Here is a 20504-nt window from a genome sequence, read left to right as displayed (position 1 = left end):
ACGTTGGGCTTTATATATAAGGGGAATAGAAAACCATTCACTTCTTTCCGTTTACCGCCGGAACCTTCATTCGACTCGCAATATCACGCACCACATATATCTGGCCGTATAAATCAGTCACATCACAAAACATACGCCATACCTCCATCTTCCGCTCATGAAGCTTCCGCGCCATATGGCTAGTTGCTCGCTGCCCTTCCTCCTGAAGCCTTTTGAAAGCATCATCCAGACAACTGCGCTCGTACTCCGCCAGCCTGAACAGGGCCTTTTTCTTTTCCTCCATCGTGGCCGGGCCCGTCGATCCCGCTAACATCTGCAATTCCGGAAAGTTGACCGAGTTGACGTTTCCCTCTGCCTTGTCACGGGCTACGGACCCGTAATCGTTGTACATGCGACACATAGTAGACAGGTGCTTGCAGACGGATGCGGCCATGTACTTCTCTTCCGCAGTTCCAAAGCAATCTTTCCCCTGCCCGAGCGAAGCGCCCAACAGGCAGCTCACAAACTGAAAAGAATACGGGCATGAAGTATGTTCTGCTGAGGTGGTGCGCACCCAGTGGGAAAAACTGTCTGTGGCCGTGCTGTAAACGTCCCGCCCCCGAAAGAGGGGGTCGGAAACCCCTCCGCTAGAGGGGTGCTCGAGCTGGAATCTGGCATTGTCTTCTATCTGCGTTACGTGGGCCAAGAGGAATTCCTTCAGGCGCCGACGCAGCCCGTTGCGGTCCCAGGCGCTGGCCGACTTGACTGACGGGTGGTTAAGGACGAATGTCGTGAACTTGGTCAGCGGCATAACTACCTCACGATTGTTCTGTGGTTTGCCATTGTTACCATTACTGTGCTCTTCGTCTTCTTCCGGGTATGGCCGTTTAACGCCCCGTGACAATTCACTGTTGGAACTCTTGCCGGCAAATAGGGTATCAATCACTCGACGGAGCTCGGGAGTACGGCCGGTATAATGAGGGCCTGCCACCGCTTCGAGAAATTCGTCGGCCTGGTAGTTCAAGAATGAAATGATCATCATATCATACAGGAATGAAGTAGAGGCGAATGCACGATTACGATTGTTACAAGCTGTCCAGGTAAAAGGGATGATTTCGAAATACTTGTCCTTTTCCATGTCCTTGCGGGGAAATACCTCTAACCTGCGTGCTTGGAGTAAAGGCTGGAAAAGCCTGGCCTCGATCATCGAGGCGCGGATCTGCCATTCTGGAAGGGAGGTAAAAAGGGGTGTCTGATGGAACAGCTTTACAAGTTTGGTGGTATTTGCCGTTGAAACGCACCAGAGACTACCTCCAACAGATGAGGTGCTGGAGGGCAACGAAGTAGCTGCTTTGATCGCTGCCAGTTCATACGCTTCAGCCAGCAGGGGAGAGGCGTAAGTGACCTTCTCGATCCAGATGAAATTTCCGACCTGGCTTCCACGGTTGGCATGCAAGAAGCTCACGCCGCGCCCGATTGCAGAGTCTAGGGAATCTCTAATATCGTCCAGGAAGCACAATGTCCTGGCCTCGGTTAGTATGAGGACTCCATAGGCGGTCTGTTCGGTTGAGCCATTCCACGATCCGTCCTCATGCTGATTGAGCATTGCCCTCAGACAGGCCTGGAAGAGTGTGATGGCAGCCCTTGATGCTAGGTCTCGTCCAAGTAACTGCTCAGGAGAGCTGTCTCCTTGTTCTGCCAGAGCTAATAGTCTAACTAAAGACTTGACGAGCAAAACAGACGGATATAGAGGGCTCAGGCTCTGTAAAAGCGGGAAGGAAGACATAATCTTAGTTATTTGGACCTTTGGGTACTAGGTTTTCAAACGTACCCATTTATCCGCGATTGCCCCGTCAGTATTCCACCAGGAGTCGCATAAGAAGTTCACCACCTTTAGAATCTGTGGGGTATAGAGGGAAATATCAGGCTGATGGAGAATGGTAAGCAGGGCATTGCAGTTGGCGCTGAAGCTGGGGTTTCTTTCGCATTGGTAGGTCCGGAAGTGAGTGGCTGCCTCAAATGCCTTGATCATTGGTTCAGGCCGTACTGCGCCGCCGAGTAGATTCAGGGCAATCATGCCTCTAGCTGTGTCATCCATATCAGACTGAAAATCTGGAGCTGTATGTTGGAATTAATTAGCCCCTACAAATGTAATTGATACCTGTGGAAAGATGGAGTGCGGGTGCTGATAGCTACCGTAACCAATTGTCCCATCTCCGTTACTGAATGCACGGGTAAGTATCTCGTAAATCTGCTCCAGCTCTGGGCATCTCAGATCTGAAGCGGAAAACCCGGCTTCGAGCAAGGTTGACAATATCTATCGTGGAAAGTTAGAGGAGAGATCTGATTATCTTCGAGTTGGGAGAATACTCACCCAGGTATATTCAAAGTAGGTCGAGGGAAAGGCGCTAGGGACCGCGCCACTCCCCTTCCCTGCCGCGGAATGGATGACATGGCGAAGATAGCTCTCGGCTTCGTCGTCCCAATTGGTCGAGTTCATCAGGTATGCGGCGGTGGAGGAGGGTGAGCCCATCATGGAGCCGACCACTTTATGATGGGCGACCTTGTCAAAATCGATTTCGCCAACGAATGCTTCGAGCGAGTGCAGCGGTGTCATCTTCACTGTGCCATACAAGGCCTCGGGTTTGAACCGGGCTAACTTAGCGGCATTAATCTTCACCAGCTCATCTCTGCCCTCGAAGCAAAAGCTGAATTTCGCATCTGCCTCCTCCAACAGCGTGAGGAGCTTTGGGACAATGATTTCGAACCCGACGTGCATCGTTTCTGATACACGCCATTCCTCGAGCTGCGAGCGCAGCAATATGGCTGCTCGGTCAATTCGTCTTTCGAGGTCGTCTGGGTGGATTTCCTCCCGGAGCTGCAGGGGTTCTACTGCATGTCTTTTGAGGGAAAGCAGTGCCGCTGCTGTATTCACGATGCAGTCAACCTGGGAAGTTGTTTCTCTCCGCCAGCCGCCATCGTCGGACTGGGTGCGCAGAAGGGAGCGGAAGCATTCAGGGAACAACCAATGTTTCTGCTCTCCGACGGTCTTTGTGACCAGTGACACCCAGGCCGTGTCATAAGTAGTACAGCTCATTGACCCGTTGCCATACCTCGGATCGTGGTCCTTGAAGCTTCGTTTTATTAGGAGTCTTGCATTGGTTGCGAGGTCAGCGACCCCCGCGAGCTCTGCATGCTGTACGCCCATCTTTTCAATTAACTAATAAACAATGGATATGCGCTTGTCGAACCATGCAAACGAGGGTGCCGAACTCCTTTATGTCATCTATAAGTATATAAATCCTTCCAATGAACCGGCAATTGAACCCTGTCAGGGAGCATGCCTGGCTCGATTTGTTAACTCTTCCTCTTATCAGCTTCTCCGCTCAGCTGAAAGGCCGGTGGATATGGGTCGGTCTTCGGCCCGCAGTAGTTAAGAGAGGGGCCACTTGGGTAGTTACAAATAAGATGTCCTACCCAAGGCTCACCTGAATCTCTCTCTCTCTCTCCAAGCCCATGGCACTGCCTAAGTCGATGATATCCCGCCATGTTTACTCAACGGCAAGGCGTTTCAGCTCTGGACGAAGCTACCCTAGCGTTTCTCGCAGCATTAGTTGTCATTGGACTCTCCATTGTGGTCCTCTCTGGGTATCATTTCCTTGCAGCCCCAAACACCAGATGGATCCCCAGAGCTGGCAAGGCTCCGGGGTGGTTTGGCCTAGCCAACGCCAAACGAGACTTCATTGAAAATGGGGCCAAAATTATTGATCAGGGATATCTCAAGGTGAGAATGACGAACGGGGAGGGGGGAGGCCTCGGTTGAGAACGCTCCTCATGCTCATAATTGATACAGTACAAGAAGGATTCTGCATTTCTCGTACAGACGGCAGACATGGAGCGGATCGTCCTTAGTCCGAAATACCTGCATGAGATCCGCACTGCGCCCGAGTCGGTCCTCAGCCTGAGAGAGGGGATGAGCCAGGTGGGTAACTTGTTAACTGACAAGCGAGTTAGCCTTACATCCTTCGATCTGCAGCTAACGGGTTTCATCTATACAGAGGCACCTGGGCAAATTCACGACACTGGATGTGATCCTGACGAGCCACCTGCAAAGCAGTGTGTGTAAGACGCAGTTGACCCAGAATCTTCGTAAGTAGTTGTGGAGCGACTGGTTAACTGGATGACTTGTACGGAGTAGTTTATTGACTAACCGGTTAACTTAACTGTCAGACGCCCTCACCACGCCGATGCATGAGGAGGCCCAGTTCTGGCTGGCGCAGCGGATACCGATCGACAAGCCCTCATCCGCAGTTCTGGGCCACGACACTCTCCTCGGCGTCGTTGCAGGAATCTCTTCGCGAGTCCTGGTTGGTCTGCCCATGGGCAGGGACCAGGACTGGCTCCGAACTGTTGTGGGCTACACGATAGATGTCATGCAAGCATCGGCAGGCCTGCGGCCGTATCCAACTCTGCTGCGCCCGCTCGTTGCGCCGGTAAGCGTTCCATGATGAAAGCAAGGAGAATGCTGCTAACTTAGCTAACTGTGTGTCTAACCAGTGGCTGGGATGCATCAAAAGACTCCAGCGACACTTGGACACGGCCCATCGCTGCTTCGGCAACGTCTTCGCCCAGAGACTGGCTGATCCATCCAGGACAGAGGGAGAGCAGAATGTGATACAGTGGATGGCCGAGGCTGCCACCGGCGACGACAGAAACCCCGAAGTGCTCGTCAAGAAGCTGCTGTTCATCACGCTCGCTGCCGTGCATACGAGCACCATGGCAGCGACCCATGCGCTGTTCGACCTCTGCGTCATGCCAGAGTACATACCCCTGTTGCGCAAGGAGCTGGACGAGGTCATTGCCAAACACGGCTGGACCCTGGCTGCGATCAATAACATGCCGGTGCTTGATAGCTTTCTCAAGGAGTCCCAGCGCATCAACCATCCTGGGCTGCGTAAGTACACCCACTGGTCTTTGTACTTAACTAATAGTTATTTGTAACTGACGGGAAAAAGTCTCATTCAACCGCAAGGTCCTGCAGCCTCTGCGCCTCTCAGACGGCACAGTGATTCCTGCAGGCAGTTTCATCTCGATGGCAACCAGCTCGATCGCCCGAGACCCGGAGCACTACCCAGAACCGGAGCGCTTTGACGGCCTGCGGTTCTACAACATGCGTAAGGCGTCCAATGGCGACTCTAGCAAGCGTCATCAGTTCGTGAGTACGGGGCCGGAGAACCTGGCCTTTGGCTTTGGCAAGTTTGCGTGCCCGGGGCGTTTCTTTGCCGCAGCTCAGATCAAGGTGATAATGGCCACCATCATCTTGAGGTACGACGTCTCCTTCCCAGACGGCCAGAAGACACGGCCGCAGAATACTTTTGTAGGAGAATCCATCGGCCCAGATCGCAGGCAAGTAATTGTGTTTCGGCGTCGAAGCGACGTTTAACACAACATCCTGTCCGTTGTCTGAATATAGTCAGTGTCAGTCCTAGATGCAAATATTACTTCTTAAGAGCCTCTGCTGGTGGTGTCTGATGCTGGAGGAGTGGCTCCAAGCCCCATACCTATCAATACCCAAGTATCTTAAACCGCCTCTTGGTCGAGCTGAGAGCCCAGGGAAAACACCCAGCTGCCATCCCTGCATCCTCGTAACTTATCCACTCTTCGGTCCGAGATGCAGATTCAACTGTGGATTCATGGATGCATGAAAAAGGCCAGGGATGCTCCAGCGTCGGTGAGGGGCTCTTGACATGGAGGGGGGTTCAGTTGATATACTCATGTTAGTTATATGGGCCCCCCTCCAGCGCCAGCGATACCATGAGCTTCAGTTGCTTTGTCGGTTTTTGACAGACTCAGAGAGATGGAGACCACCAACGTTAGCAGCGGGCTGCTTGGCCCGGTCTATACCGCTCTGCCAGAGATCGAATGGAACGGCCGTCAGGGCTTCGCTCTCGTCATCGTCGCGATTTTATCTCTGCATCTCTTCAATGTCTTCAAGGAAAGCCTCTTTGGCGTCAAGGCGCCCATGGTCGGCTATAGATCTTTCTTCGAGCCCAAATGGCTTTTACGTCTGCGTTTTGTGCGAGGCAGCATGTCTATCATCCGCGGTGGTTATAGCAAGGTAAACCGCCCATCCTAATGCACAGTAAATAGCTGCTTACACCTCGTGTAACTAGTACAAAGACTCCATGTTCAAGATAAGCCGCAATGATGCAGACATCCTCGTTATCTCGAACAAGTACGTGGACGAGCTTCGGAACTTGCCAGAGGAAGAGCTCAGCGGCATTGAGGCGCATATCAGGAACCTCCTGGGCAGCATTTCGACTACGCATGTCATGCTTGAGACCAACCTGCATACTCGCGTGCTCCAGACAAAGCTGACCCCAGCTCTGGGTCTGATATTTGACGACATGAAAGATGAGCTTAATTTTGCTCTGGAGACCGAGTTACCAGAATGTAAAGGTTGGTTGTTGTGACGTTTTTCCTACCTATTGCCCCCCTTTCATTGACATTGACCCGTAGATAAATGGGTTCCCATATCCATCAACCATCTTATGTTACGGCTCCTCGCTCGGGTTTCGGCTCGCATATTCGTCGGTAGGGCCAACTGTCGCAACGAGGAGTGGCTCTCAGCCAGCATCGACTATACAGAGAACATATTCATCACAGTTATGACTCTGCGAATGATGCCGCGCTATCTCCATCCATTTGTTGCCCCCCTTTTACCCTGGTACTGGCGTATACGCTCCAACCTGGCCACCGCAAAACGCTTTATCGGTCCCATCATACGCGAGCGTAGGGAGGCCGAGGCCCGGCAAGGGAAGGACTACCAGAAGCATGAGGACCTCCTCCAGTGGATGATGGACGGGGCAAACGAAAAGGAAAGCAATCCGGATATGATAGCCCATATCGAACTTCTCCTTACGCTGGCCTCAATCCATACCTCTTCGATGGCCACGTCAAATGTGATGTATGATCTTTGTGCTCACCCAGAGTACTTTGAACCCCTTCGAGAGGAAATGCTCTCTGCACGGCGCGAAGATGGTGGATGGCGAAAGACTACCTTGACGAAGCTAAGAAAACTTGATAGCTTCCTCAAGGAGTCTCAACGAATGAATCCCCCAAGCCAATGTAAGTTCAAGGCAGTGTATAATTCTCGATATTTACCCTTTCTCATATCTCTTTTTTTTTCTCTCTAGTGGCATTCAACCGCGTTGTCCGGTCGACCCTCAAACTATCAGATGGCACGGTCCTGCCTGCTGGTACACATTTCAACATAGCCTCTGATGCTATCATGAACGATCCCGCCAAACTTCCCGGTGGCGGCGACCCGGAAGTGTTCGATGGGTTCCGCTACGAGCGGCTCCGTAGCGATCCCGCCCATCCCGAAAATGCTAATCGGTTCCAGCTGGCCATGACAGACAGCAATAACCTGCATTTCGGACACGGGAAGTATGCATGCCCGGGGCGGTTTTTCGCTAGCAATGAAATCAAGATGATCATCACTGAGCTGCTGTTGCGCTACGACTTTAAGTATCCGGAGGGACAGGAGAGGCCGCGCAGTTTGAGTGCGGATGAGAATTTGTATCCTGATCCAGATGCTAGGGTGTTGATACGGAAACGAGAAGAAATGTAGGTGGCATTGCATGGATATACATAAATGATCAAGTTGTATCGTGTTTCTAGAAGATACCAAGTTGTGTATAGTATAAAGGCTACTAACCGTAAAGTAAAATAACTCAATATCAGACTCATTTTAAAGCTATAACTAGTGAACTAGAAGCCTTTTATACTACTTAGCCTGTTCTACTGCTAGCTGGTTGATAGATATAAAGCCTAGCAATGTGTTGGTAAACTATGGAAAAGATACCAGGTTCAAAGAGGTCCAACTGGCTGATTTCGGGAGTACTGTCCAGGAGAGCTCTACTTATGCTCGACGCGGGGATCCTATCGGAACCCCAATGCTTAAAAGCCCCGAAGCACATCTTCAAATGAAATGGGGCAATTCCACCGACATTTGGTCGTTTGGCGCGTTGGTAAGTTAACTATACTCAAAGAATCGTCGAAACCATGGACGCTGCTGACCGGGCTACAGTGCAGCTCATCAGTCCGCTATAACTAATGGTTAACTATAGGGAAGGGTTCCACATCTTTAGACCCAATGTCCCAGTAGACCATGATGATTACGACGTCAAAATTCTCATGAAGCATCACCGGTGCTTCGGCCCATTCCCGGCATCATACGAAGAGATTGCAGACCAGGAGAGGCTTGCATTTCTTGCGTGGATAATGCAAAACAGCCCTAGGGAGATGTTGCGGCCCTTTCATCTCACGACCACAAGAGAGATTTGCCCGGAAGACAAGGAGTTTGTGCTAAGGACGATGAAGCTCGATCTTAGAGATAGGCCGACTGCTCGTCAGCTCTTGGAAGATAAATGGTTTTGCCAATAACTAGTTGAAACCTCGTTAAATATATGTACAGATCTAATCAAGCTGGGCCCTGCTGGTGTGCAATATACTCGGGTCTAGTCCAAGCGTATATCTAAGGGGCATATTTAGAAAGCGACTAATTGCTCGAATGTCTCTAACTAGTTATTAATGCTGAGGAAAAGTTCCAAACTCAAGACATGTTGTGGCTGACAACTTGTTGCGACGAGCCGGCTATCACTAATATTACTCCTATCTTTCCACGTCCAACATAGCGAGAGACCGGATGAAACAGGGTGAATAGCAGCTTCAAACAAAATGAATTGGGATGTTCTATGCTTCAACACGGCCACTTTGATCGCCGGTGTCTTCGTGCTCGACTATGGCGCAGACAAGTTCATCGACCACACGGTCATTGTTGGGCAGCGCCTAGGGGTCTCACAAACCATCATAGCCCTCTTGACAGCCGGTGCCGAGTGGGAAGAGGTATAATTTTATAATTGAATATCCATCTCCATCTGTCCATCCCGGCTAACTCTTTGAATAGCTCGCCGTGGTGGTTGCAGCGGTCCTGCAGCACCGCAGCCCCCTGGCCCTGGGAAACGTCATGGGCTCTGCCATCTCCAACATCCTCGGTGCCTTTTCTCTGGGACTTCTCTTTTACCCCCAGGGGCTGGAGTTTGACCGCAGCGCAAAGGTATACTCAGCCTTGCTGCTTGCGGTTACCACGCTCTTCACGGTGCTGGCATTCTTCAACCTACTCAATCGGCTTGTTGGCGGCATCCTGATTGCTATTTTTGGTTTCTACATCGTCTCTATCATCTACGCTATTTACAAGGGGGTAGCCTCGCCCCCAGAGCTGTCTGATAGTGATAGCGATGGGGAGTCGAGTGATGGCGATGACCATGGCCCTCTGTCTGAGACCGCGCCTCTCATACAGAATAATGAACATGAACATGAACACGAGCATGCGCCATCATCAAATGATAAAGGGAGCAGAAGAAACAGAGGGCTTCCATACCACATATTCCATCTCATCATGGGGTTCCTCTCGCTGTCTCTGTCCGGGTACATCCTCTCTCACAGCGCCGTCACCATCGCTGACTCCCTGCATCTCTCGGGAACGGTCTTTGGCCTGACCGTCGTCTCGTTTGCCACCACTCTGCCTGAGAAGCTGGTTGCAGTCCTCAGTGGTTCCCGCGGCCACGCTGGCATCATGGCTGCGACGACGGCAGGGAGCAATATCTTTCTGCTGACGCTCTGCCTTGGTGTCGTTGCAGCAGCGGGATACCAGGCACAAGGGGTCGACAACTTTGTGCTCTTTGAGCTGCTGGCAGTGTGGGTGTCCTCTTTGGCATTCTGCGCCGTCGTCTTCTTGGGCCTGGGTAGGAACGCTGGGATCTTGCTTTTGGCCGCATATATCGTGTTTCTGTGCCTGGAGTTTACCATATACCGGCGGTGATCATCACCTATAGCTTAGCATCTATAACTACCAGAAGCACTTAAGGGAAACAATTTCGTTGGCCTTGATAGATAGTAGGTAATCAATTGTATGAAAGAAAGAAGGAAAATGCCTGAAATGCCTTATTCGACATATTCGAAGTTATGCTGGAAGATCCAGCAGTGAACCTTTAAGACTATGCCCTGGACGAATATATATATAACTACCCGGGGACCGGACCTCATTGTCCAAACTACAGCATCATCGTCACCTCTAAAAGGGATTTATCTCGAGCCGCAACGCGCCTGCAGGCGAGAAACGGCTGGACCCGGCCGGTCGGGAAGGGTCTTGATTCTAGATTTCGCCGTTGATACAGATGATAAAGATACTGTCTTCATTATTACTATTATTATCACTCTATATATAACAACGAATCAAAGGCAGCAATAGGAAATACTTAGACCAGAGAGAGAACAGAAAATCCGGACGAGCCGGCAAGCATCCAGGGGTTGCCCAACCTGCAAGCAAGCTGGAACCTGCATACTAGGCGCTGGAACAACTAGGAGAAGCGGGAGCGCCGGTAGCACAAGGACGTTATATCAGGCCATATATACATACATCATCAACTGGATCTGGGCCTGGGCTGCTTATAACCAACTAGCGAGTTGCAAAAGCAAATACAGGCATCGGGATTTGAAGTTTATAGCAAGGTTGGTTACTTGAACAGAAACGCCTCACTCCTGATTCGACCAGAGATAGAGAGCGAGAGCTTCGCTTAAGAGTCGAACCAACTGGTTAACAGGAGTAGAGATGATATATCCGCGGGTGCAACTCCGCGGGAGACTGTTCAAGTGTAACAGGGGGCCATTTCCTCCTGGTGTAGCAGTATGTATGTATACTGGGTAGTTATATAGTTAGGTATATATAGCCGTATATTTATGTATGGATGTTGAGTGTCTGCTCTGGCTATCTATCAGAGACGAAGCAAACACCAGTTGTTGACTCTCTCATCCATGCGCTGTTTTAGTTACCGGTCAAGATGTTCATCTCGAGGCCTGTTATTACGAGCATTGGCTCCAGAACCTCAGTTCGACTCACCACGACAGGCCTCAGATACCTGACCACCGGTACTGTCAAACCAAGCCGTCTTCAATATCAACAATATCAGCATCAGAATCATCTAACATTTTGTCTTTTTTCTCTTTAGCTGTTCCAAAGTTCCCCTTCTCACGCCCTCGCGGAGCCGAGCCTCCAGCAGAATACGCCAGACTGCGCGCAACCGACCCGGTATCCAAGGTCGAGCTCTGGGACGGCAGCCAGGCATGGCTCGTGGTGAAGCACAAGGATATATGTAGTGTCCTGACAGACCAGAGGCTTTCCAAGCAGCGCAATCGTCCCGGGTTTCCCGAGCTCGACGCGGGTGGAAAGGAGGCAGCGAAGCGAAAGCCAACGTTTGTCGACATGGATCCGCCGGAGCATATGCAGCAGAGGTGAGAGAGATGCGAATGCAGTGCTAAAAGGGGTAGAACTGGAGCTGATTGAGGCTAACAGGAGCATGGTCGAACCCCTATTCACCCGCGAGCATATTGATGGCATGCGCCCGCATATCCAACAGACGGTCGATACCCTGATTGACGAGATGATTAAAGGGGGCGGGAAGCCTGCAGTGGACATCGTCGAGAAGCTCGCATTGCCAACTGCATCGTACGTGAGTGCTCACAGTGAGAGACAAAATAGTTAACATTAGGAGGAATCCTCTAATGAAACGAGCCCTGGGCTAGATCATCTATGGGATCCTCGGTGTCCCGTTCAAGGACCTCAAATATCTCACTCAACAGGCTGCTATCCGTAGCAATGGCAGCGCAACTGCGGCTGCTGCATCCGCAGCTAACCAGTGAGCCTCTCCATCATGCGTTCGGGGCACTGCGGGTAACTTTGAGCATGCAGTAATTAAGGAGAAAGGGATTATTGGCAGAGTTGCTAACCAACGAACGAATGTGTATATGTATAGGGAACTCCTCGAGTATATTGGGGGCCTCGTGGACCAGAGAATTGCCGAGCCACGGAACGATCTCATCAGCGAACTGGTTGTAGAGCAGGTCAGCACTTCCCTAACTCCCTTTTTGAAAGATGACTTTTAGTTATTAAGACTTTCCATTCAGCTCGAGCCAGGACATCTGCAGAGAGACGATGTTATACAGATGGCGTTCCTGATGCTTGTTGCCGGCAATGCCACGATGGTGAACATGATCAATCTGGTAAGCCAGCAGCTGCTCTCGACTTCGGCCGTGCAACAACAACAGCCACTCAAACTCGTGTCTTGTATAGGGTATCGTAACACTCTTTGAAAACCCGTCCCAGCTTGCAGACCTCAAGAAGGACCTGTCCCTTGTACCGCAATTCGTCGAAGAGCTCTGCCGCTTCCACACAGCATCTGCCATGGCCACGCGCCGTGTTGCAAAGGTCGATATCGAACTCGGCGGCAAGGTAACTGACTATCTCTTAGACCACTGTCTCTCCCTGCGTGCTCCTTGGATAGATCTTTCATTCTGACACACAGTCTAGACTATCAAAGCCGGCGAAGGGATCATCGCCGCTACACAGTCCGGAAACCGTGACGCCGACGTGTTCCCTGACCCAGATACCTTCAACATGCACCGCAAGCGTGGCGCAGAGTCGGCATTTGGCTTTGGATACGGCGAGCATCGCTGCGTTGCCGAGTGGCTGGCTCGTGCTGAGCTTGAAATCGTCTTCAGTAAGTGCCATCAAATGATTCACTGGTTGACCAGATTCCCCTGATCTAAATGATTCGTTGTAGCCACATTGTTTCGACGTCTTCCAGACCTCAAGCTTGCCGTCCCACTGGATGAAGTGAAGTATTCAGACCCATCAAAGGATGTTGGAATCATCGAACTCCCTATTACTTGGTAGACAAATACCCGTAATGGTTGTTGCTGTTACTGTCAGGATTGTAGTTATAGAATAACACTAGTTAGTTATATTAAAAGGATGAGCTCCACTCACTTATTTTATAGTTATTGATAGATTCATGTACATGAAAATATGCTATCCATGTTTCGGTGTCCTCGGCTCAGCAACAAATTCAACACTGCTGGCAACGAACTGATATCTCTGCTCCCCGTCCATATCAGCCTGCATATATCTTGCCACCACCATCTTATCCAGCTCTTCCCCGGTAGTGGATGGATCTACTCCATACAAAGGACCACACCTCACAATTCGAACAGGATCGTATCCCAGCATCAGCTCGTCACTCAGTACATGCCATCGGTTCCATACACCAAAGATGGAAGCCAGGAACGGAACTATAAGGATGAAGAGTGCGAGTTTGTTGTAGACGTATTTGTTCACTCTGGTCTCTATTGTCGTGGAGAGGTCGATTCTGTCGATTGACCTCCCGAACGCGAAGATATTGTTCATATCCCATGCACGTTCGATGCGTTGTGCGACTGTTGGCCCATCTGCGGTTTCTTTCCATCCAAGGAGCGCGACACCAATAGGGTATTTAACAATTTTCTCTCCGTTAGCACCATATGCGCCGCCGGAGAAATTCCAGGGACTCGATTCCAGAAGATCGCCACCATAGATACGGGGGAGGTAGCCTGCGCTGCGCGGCAGCTCGTCTTGACCAACGACTTGGAAACTGGAGCGTATCACTTCGGGGGGATTGGATCCAACCTGCGTCACGTTCACCCACCCATAACGGACGCGGCAGTCCACTGTGTAGATGGAGCGCTCCGCTTGCCCGGTATACCAGTTATAAACGTAAGCACCGAATACGGTGGTGAAGTCGCCATCTGTCTCGGTGGCGCGCTGGTTGGTGAACATGGCGGCTGTCTCAGGGTCGCTTGACTCCAGGTCGACGCAGACGTCCCGATCTCGGGAACTGCGTTTTGGGCTACAGAAAAGCTGCCTGCGTATGTTCCTAAAACTGCTGGGCTTGAGGCCGATTCGATCCGGGTTTGGGATCTCGTCAGACGTGCAGCTCGCTTGGAATCCAGCCATACGGGCATTTGCCCTGCACAGGGGGGTATTGCAGACATGCGCAGCGGGAGCATTAAGCGAATGGAGGGAGGTGAGGAATGCAGCTTCACCCAGGAGATCGCGAGTTGTCCCCGAGGCATACCAGGTATTCACATCATCCAAGAAGCCGCTGAAGTCGTTGTAGCTCCTATTCCGGGGCTGGAAAGCCGTCTCGAAAGTCAAGTCGGGTGTCTGCGAAATGCCACTCACGAGGATGGGGTTCACAGCGACGCCAGCTAGCAGCAGCACAGCGCTGAGACGGAGCGCCCACGATCCTCCGACAAACAGGTAGCGGATGCGCGCTACGGCAGAGACAGACCACAGCGCGAGGTTGCGGCTCTCCGCAGCCGTGATTCGATCCGCCGCCGTCGAGGGCGTGAGGTGGTTCCAGAGCGATTCATCCACGCAGCGAGTGGCCAGCGCAATCGTGGCGCCTGTGAGGATCGCCGACAGAAGGGCGACGGCGACCTGTGGTGTGAATCTTGTGCGACTGGCCGGATTGTCCCCTACATAGAGGAGAGAATCGATGTGCAAGGCTTGAGGGCTTGTAAAGAGGACTATCAGGAGAATGTAGGCGAACAGGATCACCAGCGCGAGGGATATAGAGATCGCAACCTTGACGGGACGGCTGTACGCTGTGTAGAAGCGGGTAAAGAAGTCCATGGCGTCCGGCCGGTGCGAGCAGCACAGGGTGATGGAAGATCGAGCCCAAGATGAGATATGGCCATGGTCGAAGCAGCTGTCGATAGTTATATACTGCATGCACCAGCATCAAGCGAGCCCGATCACGAGTCGCGGAGAACGATAGCTATCCATCCAATTCCAATCTCAGGTTGCCGAGCCCAGGCGGCGTTCTCGCTAAGGTCGGGCCTATCACTAGCTAAGTCGTCTATAGATAGAAAAGCTGGCTGGTCTTCATTGTATCCCTCGCAGCTCAGGCCTCTCTTGCTCTCAGGCAGTTGAAAGGGAGCGCAGTTGAGATATCAAAATTCCTCTCACTAACTAGCTACTAAAGGACCTGTATCGTCTTAGTTGTGGGTGCCTGACTCTTCAAGTCTCTAATAATATGGTAGTTATCATTCTGTGGATTTCGACTTATTTGTAGGTCAAACAGTCTGATAATTAGGGAGTAGATAGGGGTATCAGGACCGAAAAAGCAGTCAAGGTAGCGGACTTGGAAAATGGTCCTCTCAGCAATAGCAATGTCCTGTCTATCGTCAATCAACGACATTGATAACTACCTTCCCAAGGCCACCGCGACCGCTGTAGACTATCTGGCACGCCTCCCGGACAGCCTGGAGATCCCTCAAGCTGGCGGTCGTGCCCACAACCGTCCTCAGCTTACCAGACTCAACGAGGTCTCTCAACTCCTCCAGGTCTTTGCAGCTCGACTCGAGAAACATGTATGAATAGGTAACACCATACCGACGGGCCCGGAACTTGCGAATGCTGTCCATAGCGTTCAGGGCGAGCTTGATCGGTATCGGGAGGGCTGGCCGATGGGGGAGCTGCATCAAAGAAGAGGCCTGCAGCTGGTCACCGGACGGAGCAGTCGACACTGAGATAATGTGGCCTGTCTTGGGCCGCATCAAGCTCAAATATTCCATTGCATTAGCCATGGTATCAAAGAGGAAGTCTACCGTACCGGGCGGGATTGCATCCTTGGGGTCTACTTTTGTGTAATCGATGACTGGAAATATGGTCAGTTTGGTTCTCAAGGGTGCTTCCGAGCTACTCACTTTCATCGACAGTGTCCTCTCCCAGCAGCTCTTTTACTTTGGGTATCTTTGACGTTGACACTGTTGTAATCACCTTGCCGGCTTTGAACGCATGCTTAGCCAGCTGGCAGGCAAACAACCCCGTTCCACCCACTAGTTATCACATATCCATTAGTTATCGTTAGTTAATAGAAAGAAGATAGCCCAGAGGACTTGGAGAACATACAGCCAGCGGGGACCAGCACAGTTTTCCCTGCAAGGTCACCGCCGTAGCGTCGCAGTGCCTGCAGTGCTGTCATTGCCGCCAGTGGGATAGATGCAGCATCCGCGAATGATAGAGACGGGGGCTTCAGGGCAACGTCTTTCGCTGGACATATCACGAACTCGCTGCATGAACCTGGTTATACAATGCATGAGCAACAGTAAAAAGTAACAGGATAGAGGAGGCCGCACCCCGAGAGGCTTCTGGCAGCCGAGTGTATATCTCGTCTCCAGCCTTCAGATGGCTCACGCTGCTGCCGGCTTCTTCTACGGTGCCGGCGCAGTCATAGCCGATCTTGTAGGGAAACCTGGTGGAAATATGGTCAGCATCCAATTATCATTATTCTGGTTACTATACGATTAAGACTCACGTATCCGCCATCGCCATCTTCAGCATCCCGTTTGCCTTCTTGACGTCGATGGGGTTGATGCTGGCGGCGTGGACCCTGATGATCACATCGTTGCTGTCCTCGAGCACCGGCTTTGGCAGCTCCGAGAGCTGGTAGCCAGAGGGCGCAGAGTAGCTCGGGATATTGAGAGAGAGCATCTTCTCCTGGATTAACTAGACAGCTATGCTGAAGCCTGCCAAATGCAATGCCTGTTAGACGGCATCAAATAGTTAATATATGACTTCATGGGAGGCAAAAGTCCATCATCGAAAAGCCTGGCAAAGGAGGCCGTCGGGGAAACAAACTATCCGCTCCTTTCTACCATCATCGCCCATGGACCTTTCGGCGCAACAACTGGGCCGTGTCGACGATGATTGCATTTACGGCCAGCGTGGAAAGTCGTCTTCTAACCGTTAGGACGGCCATATCGCCGTAGTTTAGGCATGGAGGTCCGGTATTCTCATCCAAAAGGCCCATCCTGGACCCGACTTCAGGCTTCGTCTAACACCAACAGCAAATCCTTAACAATAGTTAATAAGTGACATATAACAGCCGCGCTCCTTTGCATAGCTCAATTATCTATCGTTAGGCGACATATTGGCTAACTGTTAGTTATAGCTAAGTTATATAGGGTGAGACAATCAATGGATCCTATATATTCCGGCCTTAAGCAGCAGAACCGACCACCGTGGCATCGTCCAAAAAGTGATACAACTCGATCGACACTGATGGCTACAGCACGATAGACAAAGACGAGACCGAGGATGGCCTCCCGCGCTATGTCCTACTCTACCAAGCAGCCCACGAACTAGGCGGCCGCCATCTAGGACTCCTAGGAGAGCAGGGTGTCGAGGGGGAGCAATGAGAGGTTCAAAAATGCAGATATGGATGATGGCTGGATTCGTTACTGGATTCCTCTCGGCTTCTATATGGTCATGTTCTATCAAGATACAGACAATCCAAGCTCCTGCTCCCCGGCAACTGTTTCTTGCGGCGGACGATAATATCATCTACTTGGGAGGGGAAAAGCAGTGTCAGGACACATGAGAAAGATTCTGACAAAACCGAAAAAGAGTATCTGCATCTCGCATTTATGCAGCTGAAACAACCTCAGGTGCTTGTTGTCCATCTCCATATTCAAGTGCAACTCTCTTCTGAATCCAAGCACCGGCAGTCATGTTAGGCTCCCACTGCAAGGTTTGCCACTTTCCAGCTACCTCGCATCCCGGAATCGGCTCGATCATCACATCGTGTTGAGGAGTTCCATAAAATGACATGGAGAAACGCTCAACCACGGTGTCTTCGTTTGTCTTCTCATCCCCATATTTAAGATGGCTTGGGGCAGAGACATGGTGCAAAGCACTCTTCCACTTGCCGTTTGACTGCTTCTCCAGCATGTCACCGACATGCACAATCATGGTGCCAGGCTTAGGAAGCACAGGTCGGAAGATTCCCGCATTATAATCATGGACTTCGAGACCTCCGACCATGTCTTGGAATAGCAGGGTCAACTGTGTGAAGTCGGTGTGTGTGTTCAATCGGTTGCTCTCGCCTGACCTTAATGGCGCTACAGGCTGAGAAAGATAATACAGCCAGCTCATATGGTTTCGGCTGCGGCTGGGGTCCTGCTGCTTGCCAAGGTAGTCCAGGTCGGTGTATTCCAGGATCTCGCAGAGAGCTCGTAGAACCTGGAGCTGCTGCTTGAAACAAGCATCCCACCACTTTTCGATGAAGGCCCTGAATCCAGGAAAAACGTCCTCGGGGAGCAGACGGTTCACGATTGACTCGCCTGGGCCACCCTTAGAGTGAGGATTGCCCATTTCGAGAATCTCTTTCTGCTCAATAGGTGCGGTCTTACGCAGCTTCTCGATCTCATCCTTGTCCCAGACATCCTGACTGACAAAGCCGGTTCCGACAGCTGCCCAGCCACGATGATCAGCTGCAACAGTTTGGTGCTTGCAGAGCGCCTTAGTCTCGTTCGGTAAATGGAAGAAACGCTGGGACTGCGGATCATTAGACAATGTTGGTTAGATGATGGTTTAGGACTTTGACCATACCCAAGAAAAAGCTTCATCAACCAGCTTTTGTCCAATACTGTGGTTGGACAGGTAGATGAAGCCGTATGTTTGGAAAGCTTCATCAAGCTGCTTCAAGGCATCTTTACGCTCCTGAAGATTTTCAGAAGTAAGAGCCCTGAAATCAATAACAGGGATGTTGGCGGGCTCGACGTATTCCTTGGTCATCTTGGAGGGGTATCTCGGAGGAGTCTCTTGAGGGACAAACTGAATTGGATGTGATTATGAGCAATAGTAGCCCAGCGCTCACTCTCGCGGGCTAAAGCTCCCTTATATTCATGAGATACCAATTGCGAATGCAAATGCAAATAACCCATAATACTAGCTGCGCCCTCCAAAGAATTGGAATATGCCACGTCATGAAAGCAAGAGCAATGCTGGGTTGGAAACGCCAGCAACCTACCTTTGATTGATGGACACCTCCCACGCAACATAGGACCTGAGCTAATGTTGCATCAATACATGGAATATGATCAATAAACTCTAGGCTGACATACATATATGCCATACATCTATGCAGTGCATGGTAACAAACCTTTTTCACACGCTAGCCGGGGAATTCTGTTCCATACCCCTAGTTCAATTTCGCCATCACACCAGGAATTCAACGTGTATCGAATACGGAGTATGACATATGTTCTTTTTGGCTATACTCAAAGAGAAGAAAAAAAAGCCTTTTGACCATTTGCTTCGATTACCAACATTTTGGTATTTTGAAATGGGCTGCAGATGGTCAAGTATAGTTAACTAGTGGCCAGGGGGGTTATCTACCAAGTGGGATTTGACTGCCCGCCGATCCTAAATGCTCAGCTGGCTATGCGGGGTGGATCCTTGGAATTTATCGTCGTAACAGTATTTCAAACCACGATATCACGAATTGAACGTACGGAAATACTGCTGAGTACTCCAATAATTGGGACAGATCCATCCGCATGCACATATGAGCCGTCCTTGACTAAGTATGCAATGCAATGCGCCCATTCTTACCGCTAACATGCAACTGATATCTACTGAGTATCCAACTGGCTCACTGTATGCTCAAAGGAGAGTAGATTGCTTTCAGAAGCTTCCAGTATAGAACGATTGCCAGGTAGGAGGTTATTCCTCGCTTGTCGGTCAAGCACAGACAGACTCCGTACTTCAACCAGAGTTGGCTTCCATATTTTTGAGGCCAGTCTTCACAATTGCGCCGCAGTTTACCTGAAATACCCAATTTGAACATTGACCCAGACGCCAGCTGCTGGTCCGCGTGATCTTCGATATGCGCATCTCAATTATCCAGCCGGTATCGACACCAGTCGATCTGTCGAGCGAGGAGCTCGAAGGATTGTGCAAAAACGGTATCACCTGCTCTGTCGTCAATTTGAACACTGGCCCAATCTCCGTCGAATCTCGAACCGACAAAGCATTAGCAATCCCCGGCCTGATCGCGGCAGCCCAACGAGAAGCACAAAAGGGAGCCGATGCCATAGTCATCGATTGTTTTGGCGACCCCGGCTTAGATACCCTGCGAGAAGTTGTCGATATCCCAGTTCTAGGTGTGGCGCAGATTTCAATGAACATATGTGCCAGTCTCGCGGATACGTTTGGGGTTGTGACCATCTTGAAAGAGTCCATTCCTATAATCAAAGACTCGGTTAAAGCATACGGCCACGAAGGCAGGTTTGCCGGCTGCCATGCCATTGATATGCGGTCGCTTGAGATCAAGGGCGAAGTCAATGAAATGACGAATAGATTGGCCGAGCATGCCCTCGCTCTGGTGAGAGAGAAGGGAGCTCATTCTATTATCCTAGGCTGCACTGGTTTTATAGGCTGTGCCGAAGAAATCAAAAAGCGGCTTGAGCTTTCAGGATTCGATGTCCCGGTCGTTGATCCCATGCCTGCGACTGTCTTTTCGGCCATACCTCTTCTCCGGTTAGGCTTGAAGCAGAGCAGGGAAAGCTATCCGAGGAGTACGATTAAGGAGACAAAGGGTTATGTAGAATTTTGAGGATCATCAAAAAGTGTGAATTCATACAGAAATCACACTCAACCTAAGATGTATCTTGCTCAACGGCTAGGAAGGCTCGATATAATAATGCCATGTCTATCATACAAGGACATTTCAATGTTATTGAACAACATACTCAACCTCTGCCCGCAAAAGATCGAGGCAAATTCAACACTATTCATA

At 50.8% G+C, this 20504-nt stretch overlaps 9 protein-coding genes across 9 annotated transcripts; 5 read left to right on the top strand and 4 right to left on the bottom strand.

The window, feature by feature from the left end:
• Positions 1–37: 37 nt before the first annotated feature.
• Positions 38–3187, bottom strand: ARB_00550 (terpene synthase family protein; the record flags this gene model as incomplete). The annotated part of the gene is made up of 4 exons (XM_003013319.1): positions 38–1741; positions 1811–2097; positions 2176–2296; positions 2354–3187. The coding sequence occupies 4 exons, from the start codon at positions 3185–3187 to the stop codon at positions 38–40; spliced, it is 2946 nt and encodes a 981-aa protein (XP_003013365.1).
• Positions 3188–3526: 339 nt separating this feature from the next.
• On the top strand, positions 3527–5422 carry ARB_00549 (uncharacterized protein; the record flags this gene model as incomplete). The annotated part of the gene is made up of 5 exons (XM_003013318.1): positions 3527–3763; positions 3833–4097; positions 4210–4472; positions 4537–4933; positions 4995–5422. The coding sequence occupies 5 exons, from the start codon at positions 3527–3529 to the stop codon at positions 5420–5422; spliced, it is 1590 nt and encodes a 529-aa protein (XP_003013364.1).
• A 414-nt stretch (positions 5423–5836) lies between these two features.
• ARB_00548 (cytochrome P450 monooxygenase, putative) lies at positions 5837–8427 on the top strand (the record flags this gene model as incomplete). Its single annotated transcript, XM_003013317.1, has 6 exons — positions 5837–6097; positions 6153–6438; positions 6499–7107; positions 7176–7608; positions 7793–8008; positions 8112–8427. The coding sequence occupies 6 exons, from the start codon at positions 5837–5839 to the stop codon at positions 8425–8427; spliced, it is 2121 nt and encodes a 706-aa protein (XP_003013363.1).
• A 294-nt stretch (positions 8428–8721) lies between these two features.
• ARB_00547 (uncharacterized protein) lies at positions 8722–9865 on the top strand (the record flags this gene model as incomplete). Its single annotated transcript, XM_003013316.1, has 2 exons — positions 8722–8889; positions 8951–9865. 2 exons carry the CDS (start codon positions 8722–8724, stop codon positions 9863–9865), a joined length of 1083 nt encoding a protein of 360 aa, XP_003013362.1.
• Positions 9866–10883: 1018 nt separating this feature from the next.
• On the top strand, positions 10884–12775 carry ARB_00546 (uncharacterized protein; the record flags this gene model as incomplete). Its single annotated transcript, XM_003013315.1, has 9 exons — positions 10884–10971; positions 11052–11334; positions 11396–11552; positions 11626–11738; positions 11856–11943; positions 12007–12102; positions 12173–12331; positions 12410–12599; positions 12687–12775. 9 exons carry the CDS (start codon positions 10884–10886, stop codon positions 12773–12775), a joined length of 1263 nt encoding a protein of 420 aa, XP_003013361.1.
• Positions 12776–12910: 135 nt separating this feature from the next.
• Positions 12911–14650, bottom strand: ARB_00545 (uncharacterized protein; the record flags this gene model as incomplete). Its single annotated transcript, XM_003013314.1, has 1 exon — positions 12911–14650. The coding sequence occupies one exon, from the start codon at positions 14648–14650 to the stop codon at positions 12911–12913; it is 1740 nt and encodes a 579-aa protein (XP_003013360.1).
• A 455-nt stretch (positions 14651–15105) lies between these two features.
• Positions 15106–16414, bottom strand: ARB_00544 (zinc alcohol dehydrogenase, putative; the record flags this gene model as incomplete). Its single annotated transcript, XM_003013313.1, has 5 exons — positions 15106–15578; positions 15628–15759; positions 15833–15973; positions 16060–16175; positions 16239–16414. 5 exons carry the CDS (start codon positions 16412–16414, stop codon positions 15106–15108), a joined length of 1038 nt encoding a protein of 345 aa, XP_003013359.1.
• A 933-nt stretch (positions 16415–17347) lies between these two features.
• ARB_00543 (uncharacterized protein) lies at positions 17348–18499 on the bottom strand (the record flags this gene model as incomplete). The annotated part of the gene is made up of 2 exons (XM_003013312.1): positions 17348–18259; positions 18314–18499. The coding sequence occupies 2 exons, from the start codon at positions 18497–18499 to the stop codon at positions 17348–17350; spliced, it is 1098 nt and encodes a 365-aa protein (XP_003013358.1).
• Positions 18500–19592: 1093 nt separating this feature from the next.
• On the top strand, positions 19593–20321 carry ARB_00542 (uncharacterized protein; the record flags this gene model as incomplete). The annotated part of the gene is made up of 1 exon (XM_003013311.1): positions 19593–20321. The coding sequence occupies one exon, from the start codon at positions 19593–19595 to the stop codon at positions 20319–20321; it is 729 nt and encodes a 242-aa protein (XP_003013357.1).
• Positions 20322–20504: the final 183 nt, after the last annotated feature.

This window comes from Trichophyton benhamiae (genome assembly GCF_000151125.1).
Source record: "Trichophyton benhamiae CBS 112371 chromosome Unknown contig01356.0, whole genome shotgun sequence".
Classification (NCBI taxonomy): domain Eukaryota; kingdom Fungi; phylum Ascomycota; class Eurotiomycetes; order Onygenales; family Arthrodermataceae; genus Trichophyton; species Trichophyton benhamiae.
The sequence above is the reverse complement of the archived record's forward strand: the minus strand, read 5'-3'. Positions and strand labels throughout refer to the sequence as shown.